At 48.2% G+C, this 20071-nt stretch overlaps 1 protein-coding gene across 1 annotated transcript in view; it reads right to left on the bottom strand.

Annotated features, from left to right (window-relative positions):
• LOC119456124 (nose resistant to fluoxetine protein 6) overlaps window positions 1–18319 on the bottom strand; it is a 38693-nt gene extending 20374 nt beyond the window's left edge. Inside the window, exons 1-2 of the mRNA XM_037717728.2 lie at window positions 17394–18319; window positions 7782–7993 (exon numbers count right to left, since the gene is read on the bottom strand). Of these exons, the coding sequence (XP_037573656.1) occupies window positions 7782–7993; window positions 17394–17769 (588 nt within the window). The 5' untranslated portion in view covers window positions 17770–18319. The remainder of the gene's footprint in view (window positions 1–7781; window positions 7994–17393) is intronic.
• Between the last annotated feature and the right edge of the window lie 1752 nt (window positions 18320–20071).

Below are 20071 nucleotides of genomic sequence, written 5' to 3'. Positions count from 1 at the left end.
CGAATGCGTTTCTGGTTCCTGCTGTGACGATCCTGGAAAGTGGGAGACCGGTTTGGTCTACAGGCTTGATTCAGCATGTTCAGAAAGCACACGCAGTCTAACGCTCGATCTGACAAGAAGAGCGTAGGGTACATTTAAAGTCCCCCCCCCCCCCCTTTTTTTTTTTTTCAGCGGCGAAGAAGGTATTTCCACAGAGTGTTGAACAAAAAGGGAATTGAGCATTTACAGAGAAAGCATGTCATGTAGCCGGAACTAGAGAGTAGTGTACAAAGGATTCACATGCTGCACTGCGCAAAAGTATACGGACCGGGGATTCCGTGATAAAGCCAATTTTCTTCTCCGCATATATGAACGTACGTTGAAATCAATGACAGCAGTCCCCTCTTTGCATTGCAATCTTTCCAGTGCACTCGTCGATTTCAGTTGGTGCATCGAAATTACGCATAAGTTCAGCCTTTTCGGCGAGCCTATCGTCCATTTACTCTTGTCGTTCATTTGTAGTCCACTCACTCTGGCGGCTGCTGCGCATGCTGCGGCCGCATGTGGCCGCGCGGGCCTTATCTTTAAAGCGATCTGCGACGGGTACAGAGTTCGTAGAGCGCTGATAGCTTAGTGCGCGCTGCGTTTTCGCCGCTTAGGTCGCCTTGAAGCGAGAGGCAGCACGGCAGTCAATTCACTCGCTGCTGCCGCCGCACTTGCTCCCTCCAGCGTTTTGACAGCGAGTTTCCGCGGTAATCGAGTGAGATGCGTTCATGTTTGCTTGTGCTTGCGTGACACCATGCTTGTTAATTTAGTTAGTAAGCGAACGTTTACTTGTTTATACGGCCAATAAAACTACTATCCTTACTTCGTATAGATGTCTACTGATTTGCTGTCGCAGTCGATGTATCACCTTTCGGGCGAAACTGCGACTTTTTCTTAATCTTTTCCCGCCTCTTTCCCCTTCCCCCAGTGCGAGGCAGCCCACCAGCATCAGTCCTGGTTAACCTCCCTGCCTTTCACTTATTCTTCTCTCTCTCTCTATTACCAAAGAGCTCGGACTGCGAGAAATAGCATGGCGTCTTGTGTGTTGTCTTTCTTATGTGAGTCCTTGTTTTTTTTTTTTTTTTTTTTTTTAGGGCTGCTCAGGACCACAGTATGATACTTCTTGTGGTGTCAGTCTTTGTCCCCGTATCTAAGTTGGAATGTCGGCAACATCAGTGTGTCTCTACCTATCTATCCCTGCCACCCCCCACCCCCGCCCCTTTTTTTTTGGAAGCGGTCTGTGTCACTACAGTGAGCAAATCGTCAGAGAGTAAACAGCGCAAAGAGATTGAGCAGCGACATACATTAGGCGTCATCGAGCATTCGAAACTATGTGCCCTTTAAGGGTGGTCTACGATGATGGCGAAGTACCAATTTTGTGCATGCAGCCGATGTAAGGACGCCGTATGTGCTGTTGTGAATAAAATCAAACTCAACTATCTGACGGCATAGGATGGCGCAGTTAAAATCACCTGCTGCTAGCGCCCCCAAGGCGGTAAATTTTGCGTGGTATACATTCGTACAGAGGGGCGCAAATGATTAAAATTTATATTATCGGATTTTATGTGCCAAAACCATAAAACCATGGTATGCTTGAGAGGCATGCCGTAGTGGGGAACTCTGGATTGATTTTGGCCACCTGGGGTTCCTTAATGTGCATCCACTGCACGGTACACGGGCATTTTTGCATTGCGCCCCCATCGAAAAGCGGTCGCCGTGGCCGGGATTTGATCCCGCGCGCTCGGGCTTAGCAGCGCAACGCCATAGAAATTACGACACCACGGCGGGTATGCCATAATAGATGCGTGACTAGCTGTTCCTTAACTATAATCCTCTTTTCTCAGAACCTGGGAACGTACACACGTCATCACGTTATCTCTCTCTATCTTTCACGTCCATCGCGTATGCCTAACATGCATAGCAATTTCGAAAATGGCTCAATACGGAATCAATAAAGAGCATATTGCGAAGCGCTTCAAACTATTGTGGACATGAATAATGTCAAATTTTTCGATGACGTCCTCGATGACTGCTATAGGCCAAAGGACGTGGCGTCCAAGTAATTTCGTAATCTGGAAATCGCCCAGGAAATTGCAGCTGCGGCTCTGCCAAAGCACTACTGCTGTTCTTTAGAGATAAATCTTGCGGTGGTTACAGGCAACGTTTTGCGTGACCTACCGAAACAAATTAGTAGCCTTAGATAGTTGCATCTATGCGTTCAATAAGCGTCATTAATATTGCGTGACGCGCGCAGCACTCCGACATAAAACAAATGATATGCCAACTCTTCCTTTTTTTTTTCGCGTTATATGTTACGATCGATGGCGATTTCACTTCATTTGCCGAGGACGGAAACTCTTAAGGTAAAACCGCCGGCAGGAAACTTGAGCTTCCGATACTCACGCTATCACAAATATCGCAGCCTGTGCAAATTAAATCGCTAAAGGACTGGTTTAGCATTCCGGGGATAAAATAAACTGTCCATGAGTGTAAGCGATAATTAACGGTACGTATCACGCATTACCGCATCGAATTCGACTCGGCATACGCATCGAATACGGAAGCTTCATATCTTCAATGGCCAAGCACACTAGGCTCGAGTAAGGAAACTTATGTCCTCTAGTTCCTAAAACACCAGACACATGAAAATAAATTTAAAGTTCAGCCTTTGATGTTGCTTTAAAGAAAAGGACGTTGTTAACGTACTTCTCGCTTCCGGCTACGAAAACTCTCATTTTCATTCAGTGCTTCCCGTCCGGCACAAGGTCTTGCGAACTGAAGTCTTTGGTCTCGACGACCTTTGGTAGGACGCCGCTGCATAGCCCCTAGGCGCGCCATGATTTTGTGCACTTTATGAGGTACTTCCGCAGAATGAATACGCACCCCGACGGCTCTCCAGGCCTCGAAGTTATCGCGAACACCACTTCCCGGCTCCCATGTTGACCGTGATTAAGCCTTACTCATTCTCCAGTTTTCCTGTATACGGCTACTACCATTGCTACCATGAGTGCAATAGACGCCACATCTACACTGAGGTCATTAGATAGACTCTCGCCTTCAGTGCCTATGCCCCGAAACCATTTCGCTTGCAACAGAGGGACAGAGACAAAACTTTATTGAATGTCCTTGCTGGAAGGCACGCAAGCATGGCATCCGTTTGGCTTCACCTGACCACCGCCGTAGATGACAGCTGCGTGCAATGACCCTCACATAACAGTCGTCACTGGCAAAGTATAAACTAAACAACTTTAGTTCGTTCACGTTTTACTTGATGCGGGCAATGGCATTGTTAGTTGGAAGCACTCGGTTACTGTAATATTAGATATTATTGTCCTTAATTCCTCAGAAAGTGTCGAATAAAAAACAAATGAAAGAAATTTGCGCTTTTAACACTTTGTGTACGCTCGCGAGTTAGAATCTTGTTTTCCTTTATCCTGTCCTGTTACTCGAACAACTATGTTTGTCATGTCAGCCTTTAATATTTCTTTCAGGAACTCACGTACTGCGACAAGCAGGTGAGTTTCTGATATGTCCTGACTCTCTTTCTGATCTCATACGTGTGAATACAGGTACGCAACTCTCTCTGTTCACTTCGCGTCAGCCTCAATGCATTATTTGGTGTATCAGTGATGTCATCCCGCATTTACTTTATCGTCACGACGCCTGCCTGCTGCCAAATACAATATTGGGACAACGACCTTCGTCAACTTGCCGGAACGGGGTCATTTCGCTGCTGCTCTTGCGTTCGCCTCTTGCTTTCCGCGAACAGAGAATGCTCAAAAAAGAAGTGTGAATGCGTCAACGTGTATACGTGTGGCACGCCCAATTAACCGCAGTGAATGAAGGAAGACCGAAGGCACACGCGTTGTGCAAGTTGTGCCACAAGTGAATACCACACGCGATCCTCGACATGTGAACCGCAGAATATTTTCCCCCGCCACGTGGCGACACTTTGCACGTGCCCCACGCACATGCTATCGAAAAGCAGAGATAAGGCCATTCGAGACATAAAATCGCTGGTTGAATAGAAAGCTGCGCGAAGTTGCGTGCAACTGCAAGGGAACTGCCACTGGGAACTAACGCAGATTTCGTGCGCCGTTACTTCTTGCACTCGACAACAAAATCTAACAAACCTCGGTTCTGACACCTTAAACTATATTTAAAACCTGCATATAACCCACACTATTTGTGGTTCAGAGATATGATTTAGGCAGTGAATTGTAGTGTAAACAAGTATGGGTTGAGTTGGGTTGCAAATGCACAGTTGGGTGGCATGGTTGGCCGTCCCGCTTGCGCGATCGATTCGACACACAGTTTTTGAGAAAACGTTCGAGGCCACTTCACACCATTCGCCGGACACTCTGGCAAAGCTTGTATAGCAAATCTAGCGATCAGAAGCTCCGATTGGTGAACAGAGCTGTCTGTCTGAATATCTGTGGTTTTTGGAGCTAAGAAACCTTTACGGTAGTCACACTGCGCTGCCCGATGACAGGTCTGGTCACGGGTTCTAGGGCTTCGAAATTTTCTGCCAGGCACACGTGTACTTCGTCATCATTCTAGTTAAAGATTACGATATACTCAATATCCCCGGGCCACTTACAAGCAAAGACGTCAGCTAATTCCTAGCAATACGGCTGTCGAACGAGTGCGTTCTCTCGGAAGAATGACCTCGCTGCAGCTTCTCAACATTTACAGTCACTGCATGGAATTCACTCTGCGAGTGCAGGTAGCAGCAGCGTGGGGCTGCCCGGCCCTCTTTATCGGCTTGCCAGGCAGCGCTTCGTCCTCGGTGAGGTAAATCTTTCCGACCATGTTGCATGGTCTCGGGGAAACGGAGAATTCGTCGCTTAGTACTCTCGACACGCATTCCCGATCCGCAAACGATGGCTTGTGTACGGCCGACCTCCGATGGGTTCGCGTGGCGCGCGCACGGTCGGTCGATTGTTTGGGCGCCCTTGTCATTTTTCCTTTGCGTGCCCACATTCCTGCGACACGGCGCAAGCCGCCAAGAAGCTGGGACGCGCCAGTCGCTGGCATTTAGCTGTCAACTGGGGGAGTATTCTTGGCCGATCACTTTCGGCGATGCTATAGCCTTCGCATGGCGTATAGTGCTCAACCAGCCAATCAGGTCACCCGGTTTTGCTCAACCAGCAAATCAGCGTGCGCCTGATGGCCGAGGCGATAGCATCGTCGGAAGTTATCGTCTCAGAATACGTCCTCTGGTGCTATAGTACTTTCCGTATGTGACACGCGTTTCGAAGCCCCCTGTTACAAGTGACTTCTGAAATAGTTAATCATTCGATCTTAGAACTTCTTTATTTTATTTTCGCGGATGAACCACTGGTACAAATTAAAGCGTTTAATTGTCCAATTTCTGGGAGGTGAGCCGAGTTTGTGAGTCGGGAAACGTGTAGGAACAGCGTGAAAATCTGGCCAAAGTTCTGCGAAGACCGCACTGTTGCGCAGGGTATAGCATGACTGACTTGTAGAATTGAACAGACACGATGACCATAGCTAAGCATACATGAAAAGGAGAGTGATCTGCTGCTGCTTCTGCGATTGCCTTTGCGTTTAACTAGCACTTCGTCCTCAGCATAGGAGAAGCCAGCCTGCAATTACTCCGACTACAGAATGCTTAGGCGTTCCTACCGGGAGGCTATGGAATAATTCGCTGCGAAGATTTCCCTATGCTGCTATGCGTGCAAGGAGCAAAGGCAAACGCCTAAAGCACCCGCCGCGGTGGCTGAGTCAGCTAATAAAGCGTTGCGCTGCTGAGCACGAGATCGCGGGATCGAATCCCGGCCGCGGTGGCCGCATTTCGATGGAGGCGAAATGCCAAAACGCCCGTGCGCTTACGTTGTAGTGCACGTTAACCCCAGGTGGTCAAAATTAATCCGGAGCCCTCCACTACGGCGTGCCTCATAATCAGAACTGGTTTTGGCACGTAACACCCCAGAAAGAAGAAGAAACACGTAAAGCATGTTTCCTCGACGCCATTTGTGAGTTAAATGCTATCTAACTAGATGCTATCTTCCATACATCGGCACAGTCTGAGGGTGTCCGGTGTCTTGTCGCATACGTCCTCGCAATTTTTTGCGCGAGTTTTCTCCGACTAACAGCTACAAGTTTATATTCCCTATGCGAAACGAACGCGCAGCTCATACAAATTACATCTTAGCGGTCCCTATTGACCAACTAATAGAAAGTCTATGGTTGTCACAGGCGTTTCCCACCTCCCCTTTTTTTTCGCGTATTTACTTTATTTCTCCGCCGTCTTTATTCTCCCGTTATCCTTCCCTCAGTGCAGGGTGGCAAAACAGAAGATCTCACGGGTAATCTCCCAGTCTTTATCACTCCATTTCTCTCTGTCTCTCTCTCGCTTAGCACAAAAAAAGACCGCCAGGTGCGCAGAGCCTCTCGAAAACTGCATGAACTCTTACGAGTGCATGCCTATGCACATGAGCTCACTGAAGGCTTGACACCCACTTGGGTCAGGGAAGTAGGATTTCGTTCACTATAGACGCTGCTTTCCGGGACTCTGAGCGAGCTATCTAAAACAAACATTTCATGTTTAAAACAAATCCAACACTGAAGGCCCTGCAGCTGTCCATGAGATAGAGGATAGTAAGAAAACCGCTTCCCGATGTCCGGAGCATCAAGCATGTAACAAATTTCACGCCAATGGTTCTCAGGACCTTCCTATCCACGACTGACCCTCACGGCGGCGTAGCCCCGACCTCGCAATAGACGAAGAGGGCTGACGTTTCTTTTCTGATCGGTTTCTTCACTGTTTAAGGTCGCGGAAGTCTACGTATTCCCGTTCATTTCAGGTTAATGTAGCTAGGTGTCATTTTTGTGACCTTCTTGTGAGAGCTCTGTCTCGCTGAACAGTATATACGAAGCAACGGTTGCTTCCGTTCATTTGTCACAAGCATTCAAGGCACTGTGCTTTTATTGGCTTCAGTCACGTTCATACTCGCAAGGCAAAGAAAGAGCCGAGGACGCTCAAACGAAACCGAAAGGAAGCCCAAGGCGAGATACAGCAGGCACTGTCCAAAAAAAAAAAGTTTGTTTACCCTGTCGTGGGCGGGGAGGTCAGCCAGGGAGGCACGCGCTTAAACTGGCACATATTCTGTCCTCGAGGCGGAAGTTCGCAAGATGTAATCGGCACTCTCCATCACGCACGCAGAGTTGGCCAGACGGCGTCATGACAGCGGTTCGAAGGAAAACGCATCGTTTCGCTTGAATACGTGCTTCGCTGTAGCGTGGTGCCAACGGCATGCAACGTCAGACTGGACTACGTTGCATAGATCTTGAAGAGGTGCTGTATGCCACATTGCACGCTGTCAAAGGTACATCGTTCTCCATGTTGAAACTTGCCAAGTTTCCTTCGCGGCTGCGTTACAGAACTACGAACGTCGTCATTCCTGACTAAGTATACTGTCATCGCTTCATGGCTTGCCTTAAGCAGCAGTAAGATAATTATCTTAAGCAGTAAGTTACTTTTTTAAAGTAACTGAAGCTGTAATAGAATATTTTACACCTGATGATTAACAGGTCTAGTTTGATAACGCGGAAAACAAGAACAAAAAATACAAGGGAATACTAAAATACACGAGTTAACCTTATTCTGCCCACATCATAGTGTAAGTCAAAGAGGTCGAAATGGATTTTCCTTCCTCCTGTGGCGTCAATGCTCAACGGGCGGTGCAACTTATCGATGTACAGAGTAAGAAAGACGCCTGAAGGCAACTCACCCTCTTATTGGTCATCAGGAATGCAGGTAGCATGTGGTCGAAGAGGGACGTGTCGTTGACAAGCTTGATGTACATGTTGCAGTACTGCCCGCTCACTTGCACGTGGCCGAACTGGTCGTGCACCACCGTCTCGACACACTCGTCGTACGCGCCGATGTCGGAGATCGTGCCCTGGAACAGCCCAGTTGGGTACTTGCCGCTCGCGTCGATCACTTCATGAAAGCATAGAGAAAAAACAACAGTTTCAATCTTCTGTAAACCGGCCTATGGCCTGGGAACACTATTCCACCACCCAATTCTACGTGGTTTAAAGCTAGGAAAACGAGATCCCGCACAGGTATTTGTGCTATATATAATGTCCTGCTGATTTAAATGTCTGAAGAAAAGTGATGAAGTCCTCCTTGAAAATGACTCAGCCTTACGCAACTCAGAAAATAGTGAGAAAATATGATATATAAAAAAGAACGTCACCGAGAACAGCATCACAGTGTATAATGGGCGAGAGAGGCTATTTGGTGAAAACTGAGGGGGTTTGTATCGCGGCACGTCTAGCATGTTATACTGCTGGCGAATGGGATGATAAATTGAATCATACGCACAGGGACTGAACACACACACAAAACACGCATCATGCAGATGCAAATCATATCATTCGCTAGTACAAGCGTCTTACACTTTCCTACACATGTGTTAAAACGAGTAAAAAACGCCGTCGTATAGTGCTAAACGCACAGGTGGCACTATAGTTTATGGTCCAATTACATGTTGTAGCTGAAGGTGCAGCTCTTGCGGTGCACATTCACTGCGGACATCAAGACGGTTCCTTGAATCCCCCATGAAGAGGCTTCAACAGTAGCCTCTTCACGCTTCGTACTAATACTACTACTGCTACGGGCCACGTGTGAGCTCTTAGCACTGCTTAACACGCAGAAGCCCGCGAATACACGCAAAATTGCTGCGCGACTGGCCGCTCCAGGCACTTTGCGTGTATTCGCAGGCTTCTTTCACGCTCGGAAAAACACTTTTATGTAGCACGTATTGAGCAACGGAAAGCTTTATTTTAGAAGTTGATTAATTAATTAAGAGTAATTGTGTTATTAGGCGGAATGCGAAAAATAATCTGCGTATCTCCAAGTGACAGCAAACACCTTGGTTCTGTCCAGCTACGTGGTATGCGCATATTTTTAAAGTTTGGTGCAAGTTACCCTGTATATTTGCACGCATTTCATTCCATTGGTGCCGTTTAGCATTGTCGAGTTACTTTTACGTGGCGCGATGACAACAGCGTTATCCCAAACAGAAATTCCATGTGGTCATCGATTGAGTGGACAGACAGACGAAGTGCGCGTTTTTATGGCAACGCCAGCGCGCGCATCGCGTGGTGTTCAATGAAGCAGGCGGACGCCAGGCGGCGCCCGCGACACAAGTGCGTCCGAAACACGTTCCATTTCGCTGAAGCTTATGGCGTGATGAGCATTACAGCTCTGCCCGAAGACCGTCTAGACGCATCCACCTCTGCGTGCGTTAACTCCAGGCTTAATCATGCGCGGGCGATGAAGAGACTTCCACGCAAGGTCACATGATTGCACTCGACGGGGATGAAAACGCGTGACCTGAACACCGCACTGGTGACCACATGACTTGTTAAATTTCACAACTTCAGCTGACTCGCGTTCGTGAATCTGAGCTTCTCGTGCATCGTGCTTTCCCTGTCGACTTAACGCTTGAAGAACCATGGCCTTCTAGTTTTCATTGATCCGCCATGCCGGCTTACATACTAGAAGACAAAAAGAACAAAAACGCCGAAACAAATCCGGTACCACAAAGGACCAGGCGAGGGATGCATACTCCAAGGATAACAACCAAGGATACAACTTTAGCGGTATCCTCTACCGTTAGTGGTACTAGTACCACTAGTTATAGTAGTAGTCATCAGTGTTTCTAAGTTAGAAAAATCTGATGTAACGAAATCCTCGAGTACGTATAGACAGAAACATTAAGGTAAATCGCTCAGCGCGGCCAGACGACACCTCAAGTTGCAAGCGCTCAGGAAGATCTCACTTTCACAGAGAAAACATTAACGTGCGCAACGCCCATCTGATAGTGCTAATCTACATTGAGAAACGTTTCGCAAAGTTGCTGGCCTCGTTGGGCGTCCCGAGTTCTGGGCCACTCTGAGACCATTACGCAATTCCGTGTGGCCGCTTTGGTAACTATCACAGATCCGATCGCGCAATCGCTTGGTCGGTATTCGCCGCAAGCCGTTCGCCCTGCAACGTGGGTACATAATCACGCGACAGTGCGCGGAAGGTCAAGCTTGTTTGCTCAACTCATCCGCTTGTCGTATCGCAAACCGAGCATCATTCATATAACCGTGGAACTAGGAATATTTATTCCCGTTCGTAGTGATAAGACATCCTAACTCTTAGAGAAAACTCCAACATCGGTCGCTCGGTCGCCAGCTTGGCGGCTTTGCTGGAAAGTAACGGCGAAATATGCATGCTGGCCCTGGGACCTAAATTCCACGTGCTATTCTCGATGAGCCTGGGGCGTCGACAGAGTATGGCGAGCAAAGAACGTCTGTGCAAGAAACGGCCTGCATCTTATCAGTCTTCTTATCCACATTTGATATCATCTATTCCGCGACTCCATTGCACTGTTACGGCATTCGCTTTCTCCCAACCTGTTTCTCCTGCCAGATGGTTATTTCGCCCACTGAACACGGCGAGTGCAAAATTACACTACGGCTTGATCTGGCATTGCATAAGCGTTTCCTGTACTGTTGCTTTCTATGGCCTCAGTATCGTGCCTCCTGCGACCTCTCCGGAAGGGCGCGTGCTATAATATGTACCCAGTGAGGAATGAAGAAACAACTGTTCTTTTTTTTTTTTTTTGCAACAGTACGGTAAAAGTGCGTAGTCTGTAGGCGCCTTCCCTGGATGACCTTTCGAACAAGGCATGATATTACTCCGGATTTGGACGCCTGGCCACGATAAATCCTCTATGAGCTGATATTTCAGTCAAGGTGCTTCCGCCTCACGGCAATACATAGAGGCAACACCGAGCACCAACTTCCCAGATAAAGACCGGTAACGACCTTCGCCTAATCAGCTATCAGTTCGACGCGGAAACAACGACAGCGCAACCGCTACCGCGTCAGATGGAATCGCGGCGCTGCCTTTCCGCTTACTGTGAGATCCCGTGGGCCGGGCAAAGAAAACCACCCTATGCGACTAAATGAGACAGCTAGAGGAAATGCAAACAACGGTGTTTACGCTGCTATGGAAAACTCCTTAATAGTTCGTGTCTCGCGCGATTCGCTCGGCATGTGCCTGCGCTAGCACGGCGGAATGGTATATCCGGAAGCGTATACAGGCAAATTGATTTTGCTTTCTCGCGATAGGAATTACATGGACACTGTCACCAGCAAGCTATCACCATCATGTCGTCATGGAAATGACGAGGTAAGGTAAATACGAAATGTTCAAGGAAAGAAAACAGCACGTTGATTCGTGTAAACCCACCCCTGAGTTCGTCATCAGGCCGAACAATGCTGCTTTCTTCCTACGCCATTTTAAGGGACGGGAAGAGGTTAAGCATACGAACAAACCTTTGAGTTCACTCTCCTTTTCTTTGTTGTTCTTCGTCCCTTGAGTTTCTTTTCAACGTGCAAGTATTTTTAGGATATTTCACGTACTTTCAGGGGGCTACCTATGTATCTATCTGTACATGTCTGTGCCTAACCGTTTTTCCCGAGTACCTGGGCCACTCACTGGTCGAGTGAATAGCGCATCAGGCACACCTGTGCTGAGGGAACACGGTTCAAAACCAACCGTCAGACCAACTTGGGCGGCTGAGTACGTGGCAATGTGCATGTATACGTGTCTCTCTTCAACGAACCTCTTATATATACACACCAACCTGGGCAACTCTAGATGCGGGACTGGGTGGGCACCGCTGTCCAATGAAACTCTTTGACGCCAACTTCGAGCACTGGACACGTGCCACTCGGTCTGTGTTCGTCTTCAACGAACCTCTTTGAAGCCAACTTGGGTCACTATAGGTACCGTGTATGTGCCGCTCTTCAATAAGCGTCTTTTACGCCAACTTGGGTAACCAGGCTATGTGTCACTGGCAATGTACCACTCTACAATGACGAAAAAGATCCCTTAAATTGCTCCGATGCTGAGAGTAATCGATCCCACGTCACAAGGGTTCCTCAAGGACAGCAACCCGACGCACTAGCAGGCTGCGCCACAAATGCACTGGGTATGTGCCGCGTTCAATGAACGCCTTTCACGCCAACGCTTTAGGGAGCTGCGCCATTAATGCACTGGGCATGTGCTCGATCTTCAGTGAAACTCTCGCCAACTTGAGTCACTCAGTGTGTGGTGATGAGTGAGCGGCAAGCGAGGGAACAATTCCTAGTGTTCGCAGGCATCACTTATGCCACCGTTATGGCGCTTTAGGCAGGCATCAATTTGTAAGCAAGTAATATCCGGGTCACCCGGTTATACCTAAGCTGGAGTCAATTACATATTTCTAGCTGTATACGTTCTATTTAAGAGTAAGACCACACTCGTTACCACATCGTGTAGCAGACCGGTGACTGGAGAAGGAGAGAAATATTTTTTGGAGTGCACGCAGGCGCATGCGTTGTACATCTGCAGCGTTAGCGTTTCAGGGCTCAACATCGATTTCAACCTGAGTACTCAAAAATATTGGTGGAGGTGCGGTATACAGGCTGTGTAGCACAGGGTATGTACGGCCTATGCGCCAGATCCCTCCAAGTAGCAGAAACGTCAAACCCTTGGCCGATCTCACCGCAGGGGTACACCAGTACATTATATAATGCAGACAACCTGATTCTAACAGTACTGGCGTCACCCGCTCATTTAATTCTTGAAGCATAGCCAAAATTAGAGCGTGCGTCTGGGTATTTCACGTCGTACGTCACGCTATAGCCTCAGGTGTAACGGCATTGCTTTATATATGGAAACAAGGTCACCCGCTTCATTGCGTAAGCAGCGTCTCAATCGTTAAGCTAGACAAGTGCAAAGTGAGCCGCCTTTGTGCAGCTTGTGTATATCTGCAAGGTTGCCACCGGAAGAATGGCTGAATTGGGAGCGCGCTATGAAAAGAAGCCGAAAGGACGCAGTACGCGAACGTAAAGAAAACGCTGTTCTTCCCAATATCTAGGTCATCTTGGGAAGAAGAATGGGAGCACCTGACAGCCAAAGAAACATTCACTAGCAAACACGCCAAAGACGTTGGCCGTCGAAAACGATTTTGAGCGTGATCTCTCAGATTACCGATGCGATAGACTATGTCTTATTTTTTTTTCTCGTTTTCTTCATTACTTGAACCTTGCGCGTGATCGCATTCAACGCACTGAGTTTTCGCCTCTCGTAAAGTATTTCTATGCCTTTCTACGGTGTCAAGTAAAATTAGTTTCCTTTCCTTACGTCAACATATACGCAAAGCGCCAGTGGCTCTTCATGCTCGGTAAGATCGAGATGATGCGTCTAGGGCTGTAGTTTCCCCGCGCCACTCACACAGTAAGTTTCCAGGGAGCACCAGTTTGAATTACTTCAGAGATTACACGTGCTCCCACGAATACGTACGAGCCTTTTAAAAACCGGCGTACGCCACGTATTTTGTCAGTGAAAAGTGCATGCACAGGAGTGCATGAAAAGTGCATGCATTAGAAATAAGCCGAGATGCATTCTGAGGCATGGTGGCTGTAGCAAAAAGCAGCACTTGCGCCACCTGCACCGACAGCCACCATGTGCCCTGTAGTTACATTAAAAAGGGAAAAGTTGTATGATAATTCAAAGAACTGTTCGAAGCCATGGATCAGGGTATTTGAGAACACGTAGCTATGGAGAAAATTGCTAGACGAAGTCGATTCGTGCATAGCGTGTGTCAATGGCGCAGAAAAGATAGAACATATTTTGTTAGAATGTCAGAGTACTTATCCAGTGATAAATGTGAAAGGCGGTGTAACACGTTTCGCTGGATCGCTCATTTGGTAACAGTGCCAGGAAAAGAGCATTTTCGCACTCGCGTGGATACATGTTTACATCCTGGCAATTTATTTCCGGCGCCACCGGCAGACATATCCTAGCACTAATTCGAAAAATCGGTGGCGTTGCATGATCCTCCATAATGCGACAAAAATGTCAGTCTCTTTCTCCCCCCTCTCTCTCTCTATCTCCCTCTCACTCTCTCTCTTGTATTTTTCTCTTGCCGAGCATCAACGTCATCCACGTACAGCAGTCACTAATGCGGCCAGCGTGTACTCTGTAGAAACTTTGAGAGAGCGTGAAAAAGCAGCAACGTTTCCGTCTACTCCTGCCTACAATAAACGAGAAAACAATCTTGCATGCTTTCTGCCTATGTAGAAAAACCGGTCCTCCTCAAAAACAAATTGATGAAAGCTGCCTTATTTACACGTGGCAGCTTTAGCTGCCAAGGAGGAGATGAATGAATTACTTCTCGAGCATGTCGCAAACAGCGTACGAAGGGATTCAACGGCTGAGGCCCAAGTGCGCCAAAGTCGCACTTACGCTGGAGATTCGCGCGCGAGAGAAATGTCGCCGCGAGATGTGCGCAGAGCATTTGTCACACGTGATGGTGATAGCGTCGCATGAGGTTCATGACACATGCCGTCATTGAGACCTCGCGCCGACGGCAAGTGCTTCGCACTCTGCATGACCCCTAAACGCCGAGAAGGCGCCGACACGCAGACGACCCAAGGACGGCAAACACCTTGTTGAGAAAATTTAAGCGGCACGATTTGTAAAAGAAGGTCGACCGCCTACAGAAGCGTTGCGAGATGATTCGTATTCGGCGCGGCAGTTGGGGGGTCCCAAAGTTCTGACGCTGCTGAGACCTTTTCCAGCCAAGGTCAGACGACTGAGCAAAAACAGTTCTAAAGCGGACAAAGTATCATGTAGCGCTCCCAAAAATAAGAACAGTGTTGCCCCTTTCTAAGGGTTTAAGCTGAGTTCTCACACCTCCTGAACACACAAATCACAAAAGGAAACAGCAATCCTTACACAGAACTTTACGTAGAAACGTATTTTATAATAAATGCCCTAATATAGTGTGTTCCCCTTCAAAACAAAAGACTACGTAAGCAAGCTCCAGGATTCCCAAACTCAATAAATGTTTAGTCCAGTTGTGTACACCAGTTATACATTCATAAACGTCCTCCGGCGTCATCATCACCATTATCAGCTTATTCATGTCCACTGCAGGACGAAGGCCTCTCTCTCCCTGTGATCTCCACTTACCCCTGTCTTGCGTTAGATGATTCCAACTAGCGCCTGCAAATTTCCTAACTTCATCACCCCACCTAGTTTTCTGCCGTCCCCGACTGCGCTTCCCTTCTCTTGGTATCCATTTTGTAACTCTAATGGTCCACCGGTTATCCATCCTACGCATTACATGGCCTGCCCAGCTCCATTTCTTCCGTTTAATGTCAAATAGAATATAGGCTATCCCCGTTTGTTCTCTGATCCACACCGCTCTCTTCCTGTCTCTTAACGTTAGGCCTAACATTTTCCGTTCCATCGCTCTTTATGCGGTCCTTAACTTGTTCTCGAGCTTCTTTGTTAACCTCCAAGTTTCTGCACCATATTTTAGCACCGGTAGAATGCAATGATTGTACACTTTTCTTTTCAATGACAGAGGTAAGCTCCCATTCATGATTTGGCCATGCCTGTATGCACTCCAGCCCAATTTTATTCTCCTGTAAATTTCTTTCTCATTATCAGGGTCCCCTGTGAGTAATTGACCTTGATAAACGTAGCTAGACAAAAAAAAGTGCGTCATATTATGAGTGCGTGGCCAATATGCAACGAATTTGACTGTGCATGTGTGTTTACATGAGAAACACTGGCAAGCTCTGGGAAGACAACCCTTGTTTCCAACTCCTCCCTCGTAGAACTTATTTTAGAGGGAAGCTATATATGACTCGGATCCCGGGAATTCTTTGTCTCCGTCGACAGAACAGTCGACAGAAAACCATTCGACGAATTGAAGCTAAGAGTGCCTATCCCCATTAGAATTCCGCATGCAAAACAGACCCTAGTATTCGCTGCGAAGCACGTAGCGTTCGCCGCATGCGTTTCCCGTTAAAGATTACGGTTGCATAAGCTGCAGTTGCCGGGAAGCGCTAACTGTCGACAGAATGCGACAGTGACGTCACTACACTTTTATATGTAAAAGAATAACCCGCCTAGCAACGGATAGCAGCGTGAACACGATGAACGGTGACGGGAACGGCAACGTCAATATGCACAACGGCGCCGTGCTCAGGCTATAGGCAGGACGCAGCGGTTCCTGCCCAAAGCAAGCCACGCACAGTTAGGATGCCTTTTACACTGTACCTATTAGTTAGGTACAGTGCATTTAATTGTCTTGCTTCCAATCATTTCATGTATAGTTCACTGCTCAATCGTTCATGGCTACGTCACATTGGTCTATCGGATCAGGTGATACCACAGCTTCGCTGGCCAACCGTCTTCACAGTGTGGGTTGGAGCCCCCCCCCCCCCCCCCCTTTTTTTTTTAATCATAACGCCTCCCGTGATCAGTCTAAATATTCGTGCGTTTATTCTGAGGCGATTATGTTTCGCTCACTATAGTTTTTTGCGCGCTCCCGCCACCGAGTGACGCTTATTTTCACTCACGCTTCCTGTGAAAACACGCCTCTTGCAAGCGGCTTCCTGGTCTCATTGTTAAGCGTCATGGGTACAAAGGAGACAAACAAGTGACAGCTTTTCTGCTGGAGTGATTCATCCATGAAAACATTTTTACGCAGTAAGGTGAACACAATGCACTCACCCCGTCCTCAAAAGACCGCACCTTGACGCAGGCGGGAGCACATAGAGCAAGCTTTCTTAAGAATGATTTCCGCGAAGTGCGGCTTGAGCCATATGAAGGCACACGTAAGACGTTCTTTAAAGCTTGTACCTCTCTTGTCACTGGTGCGCAACGTGGTGCTCATGCGATTAAGAATTATCTTTATAAAGCTCTAAACGCATTTACGACGACACGCACCGCTTATGTCATCGTCAATGTGTCTTCCTTTTTGCGTGTGTCCTCTTAGCGGCAAGTATGTCTTTCAGAAAATTCCAGCTATGCCAAGAAGTTCTGTTGAAGCCCTAAAAACTATTCGCGTGGTCAATTACTATATCACGACACCTGCTTGCTTTTTCTGTGTCAAAACCATTACTATAATTTTTGAGGACCTATATCTTGTCGTTCTTATGATTAACTTCATTATAACATGGTTCTCACCGTCTTTTGATGCATTGGTCGCGTCAACGAACCGCAACCAGCATCGCTATCGGTGCAGCACATGATATCAGTAACTTGTAACTATACGAAAACGCTCATTTCTAAACACCTGCCTTGGGCTCTAAGCCACCGAACGCCAGACTCAGAGTTCTCGCTCTCTGCAACGAACACCCAAAAATGTCACGGAGCCACGTACCGTGCCCTAAGGCGCTCGGCACAGTAATGAACGCCGAGCACTATCGCGCGCGATCTCTTCTCTCACGTACACACACAGCCATATAGAGCACATAGCGCCTATACTCACGTCTTATAGCCCACGGTTCCAGGTTTCGTATGTCGCGCATGAACCGCAGCAGGCCTATGGTGCACTCGGGCGATAACTCTGTCCTCATGAGTCGACGCACCAGAGGCGAGCCTTCGGCCGATCGCATGGCCTCGGCGATCAGTCTCCGGGCTCTATCCATCATGTTCGGCGCACGTGTCGTTGTGGTTGTCGTCGTCGGCGTTGTCGGCATGATCGAAGTCGAGTCGGCAAAACCTCCACCGGCGGTGGCGATGTCTCCTATTGCAGGAGAAACATCGACGTTGGCAGACCACGCTGCTTGTCCGCACAAGATCAACGCCGCGGAAATCACAACGAGGGAAGGCCGGTAACGCAGAAGCCTGGGTGTAAAGCCCATCTCGAGAGACCTCTTACGTGTTTGTGAATACTCGGCACTACACTCCTACTAATATATCACACTGTTCGCCTTTGAGTCCCTCCTGTGTGGATTTAGGAATTCGGACTAGCTGCAATCAACGCCTTTAAGGACTGAGTGAGCAGGTGTGTTTCGCAGCAAAGAGCTAATTGAAAGTCGGTCCAAATATCGTCGAGCTCTGCTGAGCAAAAACACCCACGTCGTAGCGCTGCTCTCAGACTGCCGCCGAGCAATTGTTTCCGTTATAAACGGGGGAAAAAATGAAAATCTGCAACTGACGAGGAACAAATCTTGCTGCTCTACAAATGTTCCAATCTGCCGAAGCGCGCTGGCAGTGAAGCTCCACGATGACGGGACCTATTTTTTTTCTCTCTCTCTCTGTTTCCTTCGCAGTGGACCTTTTCCCGTGGTACGGTTAGCCAATTGTCCTTCGATGTAAAGCTTTCGAAGCCGATTCGATGTCTTCCTTTGCACGACGACTCTACACTCCGCACCAATATATCGGCCACCCTTCACCCGTCAAAAAATGTAGGACCACTGGTTCCTCTTCGGAAATGCGCGCGCGTTTTAAGGCGATGCCCTTCGCCCGGCAAACTTTTACTGGGCAGCCAAAGGAGAGAGACCCCCCGTGTCCGTTCCTCCTCTCCACACACTCTTCTCGCTGCGTGTGTTTTCCTATTCGATAATGTTCTTCTTTGTCTATAAACTCCTCTCTTTTTCCTCCTCGACAACCCTTTCCCTTTACGGTTGCTTCGCTTGCCCCGTGGCCGTTATGGATTACCCGCTTATTTGCGTCATCGCAATGAGAAAGAGATCTTTCTTTTTATTTACTTTTTATTTCTTTTTAGGAAGCAGCCTCTCCATCGGCTCAGTCAGATAGAGCAAAAAGGACGCAATGCACGCAGGTGAAGAGAGAGAGAGAGAGAGGGGGGAGGGCGTTATTTCAGGGAGGAAAGCGTCGAGGTGGAAGAGACCCTGACGGCTACTGGAGGCTCGCGCTGTGACGAATACTCGGTTTGCGCACCACGCTTCGCTGGCGCTACTATATACGCCCGCCCGGAGCAGGTGTGGCCTTGGCGTGAGCTACGCTGACGGCGAGAACGTCACGCCAGCGATGTTCTATCGAGATTAACGAAAGATAGCGAAAGTGCAAGCAATGGAGAGTGCGATAAAGACCAAAAATGGAAGAGATAAGAAAGCGTTAGGAAGGTATAAAGACAGCCTACAAAAGAGACTTGGGACGACGGCGAATCAAAACAACGGTGCTTGGCCAAATATATAGTTTTTTTTTTTTTCTTTTTACCCAGAGACTGCAGAAGCGGATATTGCGCAGGGGAAAACTAGGATTCCCTGTCTGAGCAACGGATATCGCAACAAGGGGAATTCAGAAGGAGTTTACTTATTTTAACGGAAAAAAAAAGTAATGTAGAGTAAATAAGCAAAGAATCAAACAGCAGTGAAGAGAATACTGTTCTCCGTAACCTGCCTTCGTAGAAAACTTCGCCTTAGTAAGGTACGAGTCTATTTTAGGGCGAAGTGGAGATATGTTGGAAAGAAAGCGACCGCCGTGTGTCAAATCAACGACTGGGTCCAAGGGCTACGCGGAACCGATTGCTCTGTCTGAAATGCCCAAAGAGGGGGAGAGACCTGCGTCACGAACTCCCTCTCTCCTTCTTTCCTCCTCACCCTGCTGTGACCGGTCGAGCTTGGGCTGCTTGGGCTGCGTACTGCTGTGACCTCCACGCAGCTCCTTCCGCCCGGCGGGCGCGAGTTTGCGCATTGAGCAGCGCATCGCATCGACGGTGAATCAGGGGTGGGCTGCCGCTACGGAACCGGCGTTTACATAGCACGCCACCCCCATCAGTTGCGAATCGCCGTTCGTAGTCTTCTAATTACTTCCATGCGGGGTGAATTGTTCCGAAGGCATGAATCCCAGTTCCTTCGGCAATGAAGATTCGTGAGAGCGCGAGAACGTGTCAGCGTCTTGATAAAAAATGAGAGAAGGCCTTCTCGCGGCGAGCCCCGTGGTAGGAGATGGTTAAGCCGGCGCACTTTGACGTATACCAGCTGCTAACTGCTTCCGTAAATGTTAACTTGCGGTGGTTGAATTAAGTTTCTGAGCCAAGAACGTTGCGATCAAGACTAATATTTAAAGAAATCCCGCTTTCTTGATCTGTTCTCTAGGTCACTCACGAGCCAAGCATTCAGACGAGGCCCCATACAACGCCGAACGTAAGCGAAGAACGGAGACTCGCTGCCATCACCAAGTTTTCGTATCGTCAAG

Source organism: Dermacentor silvarum, chromosome 6 (assembly GCF_013339745.2).
Source record: "Dermacentor silvarum isolate Dsil-2018 chromosome 6, BIME_Dsil_1.4, whole genome shotgun sequence".
Lineage (NCBI taxonomy): Eukaryota > Metazoa > Arthropoda > Arachnida > Ixodida > Ixodidae > Dermacentor > Dermacentor silvarum.
The sequence above is the reverse complement of the archived record's forward strand: the minus strand, read 5'-3'. Positions and strand labels throughout refer to the sequence as shown.